A 9,836-nucleotide genomic window follows, 5' to 3' on the forward strand; every position below is an offset into this window, starting at 1 on the left:
CTCTGGCCCCTGCTTGTGCTAAGTCCTGGGCTGCCCCTGGCCCTGCAGAGTGGGGCAGAGGAAGGAGCTGAGCAGCTTGGGAGGGAATGCTGACCCAGGGCTGAATCAAGGGGCAGTGGGGGTGCCCCAGAAACCCCAGAGTCTGTCGACTTGGGACTGTATAACTCCAGAGATTTGGAATAGAAGCAACATGTGCATATATGTGCGTGTTTGCACGTGTGTCCGTGTGTCTGTCTGTTTCTGTGCGTGTGTACTCGTCCGTGTGTGTCTGTGCGTCCGTGTCTCCATGCATACGTGTGTGAATGCATGCGCGTGTGTGTCCTCGTGTGTGTGCACGTGTGCCTCAGCATGCAAGTGTGTGTGTGTGTGTGTCGTATGTGCGTGTGCATACGTGTGTGCACCTGTGGTCACTTCACCGTTTTGGGGCGGGCAGCCCAGGGGTCCTGTGGGTGTGCTCACTGGGCCTCCTGGCTGCCCTCTCCTGTAGCTCTGCTTGCCCAGGACCCCGCCTGGCTCCGGAAGGAGAACACAGAGGGGGAGTCTGTGGCTCCTGGGATGCTGCTCAGCTGTCCGCAGGTGAGTAGGAAACCCCTGTTGCTCAGGCCCTGATTCTCCTCCCTTGGCCTGGAGCTTCTCGCCCCCACAGGGCTGGTGTCCAGGCTCCTAGGCCCTGGGCCTCTTATAGTGGCAGAATGGGGGCGGGGAGGGATGTGGGGGCAGCCCAGGTGGCGATCCCGCCCCTTCGTTCAGACCTTCCCTAGCCGAGGAGTGCCTGGTTCTACTGGGCACCAGGAGGGAAAACAGCAAGGTTGTGAGCTGTCCTTGTTCGCTAGTCCTCACGGTTTCCCGGGACAGATAGCGGTCATTTACCACGTGTTTCTCTCTTGTCTGCCACGTGCTCAGGCCTGTGGGACCCTGGAGCCGGAGGGGAATAAAACTGCCGTGGCTTCCCAGCTGGTAGCTAAGTCCTTCGATGCCCCACCTCTGGATGCTGTCCCTCGGGGACAAATGTGCAGATAGAGGAGAGTTCTAGTTCTGGGGCCTGAGCCAAGGGGCAGCCTCCGAGAGACCTCAGGGCCCCGTGTGACAATCCTCTGCACGGTCTTCCTTCCCTAGGCTGGCCCCTCACCAGCCTCTTGGGTACTGGTGGGGGTGCCCCCTGGCTGAGCCGGGACGGGTGTGTGTTTCAGGAACCAGTCACCTTCGAGGATGTGGCTGTGTTGTTCACTCCGGAAGAATGGATGTTTCTAGACTCTGCCCAGAGAAGCCTGTACAGAGATGTGATGCTGGAGAACTATAGGAACCTGGCCTCTGTGGGTAAGGCCAACCCCGTGGCTTCACCCACATACCCATGCAGCCCCTACGGGTTCCCGGAATTGTGCCGGTTTGGGAAATTGAGAGGTGAAAAAAGAGAAATCCTGCCCTCATGGTGCTTATGGTCTAGCAGCTTCCCTGTGGTGATGGAGGTCTCTGCTGCTTTCTGTTTCTCCACGGTTAAAAGTGTCTGGGCTTTTCTGGTGCTTCTCTGAGTCAGGCCCTGGGTTTTGGGGACTGGAGAATCCCATTATCCTTTGGGACCCAGTGAGGGAGCTTGTACTTTGGCCCCTAAGTGGAAGGGCCCGGCCGTGCCCATCGGAATTTAGGGGTGCTCATTTTGTTCTTCCCATCTCCGGTGCCCCCTAAAGACGTCAGGATACGGGCCCCGGTTTACTGGCAGGCACAGCTCACGCCCTGCGTATTTCCCCACGAGCAGGAGATCAGCTCGGCAAATTCAGTTCGTTTTCCCATTTGGAGCGAGGAGAAGAGTGGTGGCCGACGGAGAGAAGAGTCTTCCCGGGAAGCTGCCCAGGTGACGCTTTCAGTGACCTTGACGAAGCCGCTCTACTGGATGCTACCGCCTTCCCTTTTTATCCCGAATACTTTACTCTGGTTTCACAGGATGATTTGTCCTGCCTCCTCGTCACCTTGGTCACCTCCATGTGTCTGTTTTATCCTGTGTGTGTTTTCCGCGGACATAGCGTGTACATGTTTTATCTGGTGCCTCCCCACCCCCCGTATGATCTTGCTAACACTTTCTCTCAATTTCGGCCTCAACGTTCATAGGCTTCTTTCTCAGTAACTTATCTACCATTTCTAATCCTTGTTGCTGTGGTTACATAGCTCCTTACAGAGCCAGATGCCTTAACATTTCCTGGACAGTCTGATACATCCCTCCCCTTCCCAGTTTCTTCCCGTAGTTAGAATCAGTATTAAAAAAAACCAAAACCCCACATGCCCTGCTTATTCTTTTGGTTGCCCTGTTTGTACAGTTTTCTCTGTGCACTTACTTTTTCCTTCCTTGTCCATTTCAGAACCTTCGCTTCCACCCCAAGGTTCAATTCCTAACCAAGATATTTTTGCAGAGATTTCCGTTGGCATGGAAAGGGTAAGGCACCCAAGGAGCATTCTCGGTTCTGTTGTAGGACGAGTCTGGGGTTGCTGCAGGTTAGAAAAGCAGGGCTGCCTGGCTGGCTCATTCGGAGGAGCCTCCGACTCTTGACCTCGGGGTGGTGAGTTTGAGCCCCATGTTGGGTGTAGAGATTGCTTAAATAAATCAATCTTTTTTTATTTATTTATTTATTTATTTATTTATTTATTTATTTATTTATTTTTAAATTTTTTTTTTCAACGTTTATTTATTTTTGGGACAGAGAGAGACAGAGCATGAACGGGGGAGGGGCAGAGAGAGAGGGAGACACAGAATCGGAAACAGGCTCCAGGCTCCGAGCCATCAGCCCAGAGCCCGACGCGGGGCTCGAACTCCCGGACCGCGAGATCGTGACCTGGCTGAAGTCGGACGCTTAACCGACTGCGCCACCCAGGCGCCCCTTTAATTTTTTTTTTAATATTATTTATTATTGAGAGACAGAGCACGAGCAGGGAAGGGACAGAGAGAGAGGGAGACACAGAATCTGAAGCAGGCTCCAGGCTTTGAGCCGTCAGCACAGAGCCTGATGTGGGGCTCGAACTCCCAAACTGGGAGATCATGACCCAAGCTGAAGTCGGACGCTTAACTGACTGAACCCCCCGGGCACCCCAAATAAATCAATCTTAAGAAAGAAAGAAAGAAAGAAATAGCATGAGGCCAGAGAGAGAGAGAGAGAGATTGATTCAAGGTGAGTGGTGCTCACCCAGGAGAACAGTGTCCTGGGAGAGAGTCTGTGAAAGTCATGAATTGGGGAAAACTCTACGTGTAGATTAAGGCATGTGTCTTCGCAGAGTTCCCACAGGCAACCGCTTGCACCAATGAACAGGTACCAAGTGTTTAAGGCTCTGTGTGGCTTTAACTCGGCAAAACTCTGCATCTGAGAGGGCTCATGAAAGTAAAGACAGTGACAGTGCTTTGTGGGCAGCATCCCCCTTGAAGGGACTCGGGGCGGAAATGGTCCAGACTCACTAAGAGAGTAGATACTAAAAGGCATCTACGCCTCGGCTGTCGATACCTTTCCCTACGCCCAGTTGCCCCCTGGGGGAGAACGTCTGTGAACGTAATAAAGCCTCAGGTCTTCGTATTTTCCTCCATTGACAGGGGCGGCCTCAGACGGGAGAAAACCTCTACGAATGTAGTGAACTCGGAAAACCCTCGCCCGGCGTCCGACCGCTTTTTCAGTACCAGAGCATTCGTGCTGGAGGCGACCCCTGCGAATGCCCAGAGAGCGGAAGATCCTTCTTCCAGCCCGCTCGGCTCCTCGCGCCTGAGAAGATCCGCCGTGGGGACAGAACCTTCACATGTCGCCAGTGTGAGAAGTCCTTCAGATACAGCTCCGACCTGATCAGGCACGAGAAGACCCACACCGCGGAGAAGTGCTTTGAGTGTCAGGAATGTCGGCAGACCTTCAAGTACTCCTCGAATCTGCGGCGTCACCTGAGGACTCACACCGGAGAGAAGCCCTTCGAATGTGCCCAGTGTGGGAAAACCTTCACCAGGAACTTCAACCTGATTTTGCACCAGAGAAACCACACGGGCGAGAAGCCCTACGCATGTAAGGACTGTGGGAAGGCCTTCAACCAGCCGTCCTCCCTGCGGAGCCACGTGAGGACTCACACCGGCGAGAAGCCCTTCGGGTGCAGTCAGTGTGGGAAAGCCTTCAGGGAGCACTCGTCGCTGAAGACGCACCTGCGAACGCACACCCGGGAGAAGCCGTACGAATGCAGCCAGTGCGGGAAGCCCTTCCGGACGAGCACGCACCTGAACGTGCACAAGAGGATACACACCGGGGAGAAGCTGTACGAGTGCGCCACGTGCGGCCAGGTGCTGAGTCGCCTCTCGACCCTCAAGAGTCACATGCGAACCCACACCGGAGAGAAGCCCTACGCGTGCCAGGAGTGCGGGCGCGCCTTCAGTGAACCTTCGTCCCTCCGGAAACACGCGAGGACCCACACGGGCAAGAAGCCCTACGCGTGCCAGGAGTGCGGGCGCGCCTTTGGTCAGTCTTCACACCTTATCGTGCACGTGAGGACCCACACCGCAGGGAGGCCCTACGCGTGCAGTCAGTGTGAGAAGGCCTTCAGGCACAGCTCTTCGCTCGCCGTGCATAAAAGGGTTCATGCCGGAAGAGAAAGCGCTAAGAGCGGTGGCCTGCCTCTATCAGTGTCCCAGCCGTATGTCGGGCCCCTTGCTGATTAATGTTCGACTTTTATTTTTTTAATTTAATTTTTTAATTATCTGAGAGAGAGAGAGAGAGAGAGAGAGAGAGAGAGAGAGAGAGAATGCACGTGCATGGGGGAGGAGCAGAGAGAGACTCTTTTTTTTTTAGTATTTATTTATTTTTGAGGGAGAGAGAGACAGAGTGTGAGCGGAGGAGGGGCAGAGAGAGAGGGAGACACAGAATCCAAAGCAGGCTCCGGGCTCCGAGCCATCAGCACAGAGCCCGACATGGGGCTCGAACCCACGAGACGTGAGATCACCACCTGAGCCGAAATCGGTCGCTTAACCGACTGAGCCACCCAGGCGCTCTGGGAGAGAATCTCACGCAGGTGTGGAGCCCGATGCGGGACTCGATCCCACAACCCTGGGATCATGACCTGAGCCGAAACCAAGAGTCGGACGCTCAACCGACTGAGCCACCCAGGCACCCTCCAAGTTTTCTAAAAGTATAAACGTTCCAGGCTGTCATCCTCTCTCGTGGCACTCGTTTGGCCACATTCCATGTTTTGATGTGTAATATTTTCATTTTGGTTGAAATCTAAGTATTGTCTTAGTTTCTGTTACCACTTATTCTTTGGCCCGTGAGTGATCTGTAATTAGATTTTAAAACCATGGGATGTGGATATATTTTTCTAGAGGTATAATTACTCCTAGCGAAATGCATAAACCTTAAGTGTACAGCTGGAGGAGTCTGACAGGTTCGTACGTATGTTCACGTCACCTCACCAACCCGCCATTCAAGGTATACAACATTTCTGTCATTCCGGAAAGTTCCTGCATGTGTATGGGTGTTTTTTTTTTTTTTTAGTTGCCTTTTTGTTGTTGGTTTTTAATTTAATTACATTGTGAGCAGAAAATGTGGTCTTTATGTTATCGAATATTGGGTATCTGTTTTGTTTTTAACGTGGCATGTCCTGCTAGTTGCCTATCAAAATTGCCCCTTGTTCCTTGAAAAACAACTTAGGTTTCTCTCGTTCAGGTTGCTACGATGCGCTCTTGAAAAACCCCGTACCCCCCAGCCTCCTCCTTGCAGCCAGGGGACGCCACGGCCCCCCCCCAGTCCCGGCCATTCTAAGTATGAGAAGTCATCGGGTGTGATTCCGGGGAAGGATGTTGCAAAGGAACATTTAGCCAGATCCCTCCACTTCTTGCCCTTTGTACAAACAGACACGATGCCCAGCGCTCGAGAAGCCATCCCACGGCCATGAGGGTAAAGGCTGCAGCTGAAGAGAGTGTAGCCAGACCTCACGACCATCCTGGCTCCCCAGCTGGTATCTTTGTGTGGCTGCCCCGGACTGTTTGTTTCTGGATATCTTGTTACGTGGAAAAGGTGCACTTCTTCCTGGCACGGGACGTTGCTGTCTTGGGGAGGGGGCTGGGGAGGGGAGGGATGGGTTTATTACGGCCGAATGCTGATTCCAGCTCGTGCACTCAGTGTGTGGTCAGTTGTCATAAATGCTTCCTGTGTCGTTGAAGCCAATGTATTGTATTCCGCATATAGAATACAGTCCACTAGATCATATTATTTGTGTTTCAAAATCTTCTCCACATTTATAGGTATTGGCCTCTATCTTAGTCTGTTCGGGCCGCATAACAAAAATACCATAGACTGGATGGCTTATAAACAGCAGAACTTTCTTCTCAGAGTTCTGGGGGCTGGAGTCTGAGATCAGGATGCTGGCAGATTTGATGTCTGGTGAGGCCTGCTTCATGGTTCGTAGATGGCTGTCCTGTTGCCTGTGTCCTCACATGGCAGAAAGAGAGCAAGGGAGCTCGTGGGGGTGTCTTTTATAAAGGCACCAGTCCCATTTCTGAGGGCTGCACCCTTTTGATCTCATCACCTCCCTCCTTATACCATCACAGGGTGGGAATCAGGCTTCAGAATGTGAATGGAGGGTGGGGCACAGACATGAATTATTCAGTCCGTATCCGTATCCGTCTTTGATCTGTTTACCAGAAGGGCTATGTTAAACTCTCCCACCATGGTTGCTGAATAAATCTTGTAATGCTGTCAGTTTTGAAATTTATATATTTTGAAGCAGACAAATTAAATGAGAAGGTTTTTATATTTTATGTGTCAGCAAATTGTTCCTGTTATTCTTACAGTGACCATCCTTCTCCCTAGTGATGAATATTCAACTCTTCATTTTCATATTAGCAAGTCATTATTTGGAGCTTACTGGTAATAGATAGTAGATACTACCCTAAACTTTGAATCTTATTTAAAAAAAATTTTTTTTTTTAAATGTTTATTTATTTTTGAGAGAGACAGAGACAGAACGCGAGTGGGTTAGGGGCAGAGAGAGGGGGAGACACAGAATCGGAAGCAGGCTCCAGGCTCTGAGCTGTCAGCTCAGAGCCCAATGAGGGGCTCGAACTCACGAGCTGTGAGATCATGACCTGAGCCAAAGTCGGACGCTCAACCGACTGAGCCACCCAGGCGCCCCTGAATCTTATTTTAAGTTAACTTGTCACAATGACACTTTGAGGTAGATGCTATTATTATCCCCAATTTACAGGGCCAGTGGAGGTGAGTTAACCAAGATGAGACGTGGTAAGCAGTGGAGTCCGGCTCCAAAATCCATGGGCTGTCCACAGTACTTTACCCCAGCGGACTTTTAAAAAAATTTTTACTTGTACTTACAGGGATATGTTTTTGTATTTTAAAATTCTTTTTTTCCAAGTTTTTAAAAATTTATTTTTAAGGTAATCTCTACACCCAACATGGGGCTTGAACTCACGACCCCGAGATAAAGAGCCACACGCTCTTCCGACTGAGCCAGCCAGGTGCCCCTTGTGGTTTAAAATCCGGAGGTATAACTTATGTAAAAGTTCATAAATTTTGGCGCACACCTTGATGAAATCTATGTATGTCTATACCACCATAACAGCATGTGAACTATTTTATCTCCCCAGAAGGTACGCTTGGGCCCTACTCCAGTCCTAGTCAATAAGCCCCATGCAGAGGTAACAAGTATTTTGACTTGTCACCATAGATTTGTTTTTCTGTTCATAGAAATAGAACCACACAGAGGTGCCTGGGTGGCTCAGTCAGTTGAGTGGCTGACTTTGGCTCAGGTCGTGATCTCACAGCTCGAGGGCTTGTGAGTTCGAGCCCTGTGTCGGGCTCTGTGCTAACAGCTTAGAGAGCCTGGAGCCTGCTTCCAATTCTGTGTCTCCCTCTCTCTCTGCCCCTCCCCTGCTCGCTCACGTTCTGTCTCTCTCTCTTTCTCTCAAAAATAAATAAACATTAAAAAAAAAAAAAACTAAAAAAAAAAAAAAATAGAACCACACACTATTGCCTTCTTGTGGCTGGTGTTTCCCTTAATAGAACGCCTGTGAAATTTATCTTTAACCATTGCTGTGTAATATTCCGTTGTCTGAATATCCCACAGCCCCGACATTCCATTCTGTTTATGGACATTTGGGTCCTTTCCAGGTTTTGCTGTCGGGAATAAAGCTTCTGTGGATGTTCTTGTGCAAGTCTTACGGTGAACCAGTGTTCTAACTTCTCTTGGGTGCAAGCCTGGAGTGGAATCGCTGGGTCATCACGTAGGCAGACCTTGAGCTTTGGCGGATGCTGCCAAGAGGTCTCCAAAGTGGCCGAAACAATTTATGCCTCCGTCATCAGGAAAGTTTCGTTCGCTTCACATCCTGATAATGCACGCTCCTGTCAGTTTGATTTGAGCTACGTCACTGGATGTGTAAGTGGTTTCTTGTGTTTTACTTTGCACTGGGCGCGCGCGCGCGTGTGCGTAGATAACGATGTAGTAGATGGTGGCCACGATAATTCCTCCTATCTCTCAGCGTGCATCTCTTTTCAGGGTGGGTTTTGTTGTTCCCTCGCATCAAGAGGTGGAGTTTATTTCTCTACCCCTTGAAGATGTGCTTGATCGCACGACTTTTCTTTGGCCGATGGAACGTTATCAAACATGGCAGGAGCAGACGCTTGAAAAACACACGCCGGGGTTTGCCCACTTGTTGTTATGGTTCGAGTCGTAAGAGCAAAGTGTGAAGACACCTGGGCCAACCTCTCCCCTAGGATGCGAGGGTCCTTGCTGACAGCTGGCACCACCCACAGGCAGGCGAGTGAGGCCATCTTGGACCATCCAGCCCCAGGCAAGTCATCAGGTGACCTCAGTTGCACGAGTGACCCTAGGTGAGACCATCAGAAGAACTAACTGCCCAGCTGAGTTCAGCTCAGATTGCTGACTCACAGAATTAGGACAGAATTATGAGCATATAAGGTAACGGACACAGGAGTGAGCGATGGGGACAGGGTGCTGCTGTAGCAAACATTTAAAATGTGGCATTGACTTTGCAACCTGGCAGTAAGGCAGCAGCTGTAAAGGGGTGAGGAAATTTCAGCCGGAAGCATGAGGAAACTGCCAGACGTTAGGAAAAGGCTATGTGGTTATGTGGTATGAGAACCACTGGCAAAAGTGCTGTTGTGGTAACTTGGGGAAGATAGGCCGTGAACTTGTGGGTCTGGTTGAGAGTGGGGGGAGAGCTTCCCCCCATCTCTGGCCCTCCCCCCAGCCTTCCTCATGACCTCCTGAGCCCACGTTGGACGCCTAACCGACTGAGCCACCCAGGCGCCCTATCGAGGTTTATATTTTCAAAACGGTATTACACGAGCGGCCGTGAGACTGGAGGCAGACCGTACGACCAGGGGAGCTAAGCAGGGTAGGATTAAGTCACCTCCCAGGATTAGGAGGATAATTTTATTTTATTTTATTTTATTTTATTTTATTTTATTTTATTTATTTTTTGTTTTTATTTTTTCAATATATGAAGTTTATTGTCAAATTGGTTTCCATACAACACTCAGTGCTCATCCCAAAAGGTGCCCTCCTCGAACCCTCTTGCACTGTTGGTGGGAATGCAAATTGGTGCAGCCGCTCTGGAAAGCAGTGTGGAGGTTCCTCAGAAAATTAAAAATAGACCTACCCTATGACCCGGCAATAGCACTGCTAGGAATTTATCCAAGGGATACAGGAGTACCGATGCATAGGGGCACTTGTACCCCAATGTTTATAGCAGCACTCTCAACAATAGCCAAATTATGGAAAGAGCCTAAATGTCCATCAACTGATGAATGGATAAAGAAATTGTGGTTTATATACACAATGGAATACTATGTGGCAAT

The 9,836-nt window shown here is 50.3% G+C and overlaps 1 protein-coding gene across 1 annotated transcript; it reads left to right on the plus strand.

Moving 5' to 3' along the window:
- Window positions 1-367: 367 nt before the first annotated feature.
- On the plus strand, window positions 368-6,755 carry LOC123605415 (zinc finger protein 333-like). The gene is made up of 5 exons (XM_045492276.1): window positions 368-576; window positions 1,191-1,317; window positions 1,754-1,849; window positions 2,352-2,425; window positions 3,569-6,755. The coding sequence occupies exons 1-5, from the start codon at window positions 376-378 to the stop codon at window positions 4,664-4,666; spliced, it is 1,596 nt and encodes a 531-aa protein (XP_045348232.1). The 5' UTR covers window positions 368-375; the 3' UTR covers window positions 4,667-6,755.
- Window positions 6,756-9,836: the final 3,081 nt, after the last annotated feature.

The sequence above is a fragment of the Leopardus geoffroyi genome, chromosome A2 (assembly GCF_018350155.1).
Source record: "Leopardus geoffroyi isolate Oge1 chromosome A2, O.geoffroyi_Oge1_pat1.0, whole genome shotgun sequence".
Lineage (NCBI taxonomy): Eukaryota > Metazoa > Chordata > Mammalia > Carnivora > Felidae > Leopardus > Leopardus geoffroyi.

What these genes read in the sequence shown, in the direction of transcription:
- LOC123605415 (XM_045492276.1), top strand. Translation starts at nt 376, where the DNA reads ATGTGCGTGTGCATACGTGTGTGCACCTGTGGTCACTTCACCGTTTTG. An exon ending in TGCTGCTCAGCTGTCCGCAG is followed by an intron (nt 577 to 1,190) that starts GTGAGTAGGAAA and finishes TGTGTGTTTCAG; the next exon opens with GAACCAGTCACCTTCGAGGA. An exon ending in TAGGAACCTGGCCTCTGTGG is followed by an intron (nt 1,318 to 1,753) that starts GTAAGGCCAACC and finishes CCCCACGAGCAG; the next exon opens with GAGATCAGCTCGGCAAATTC.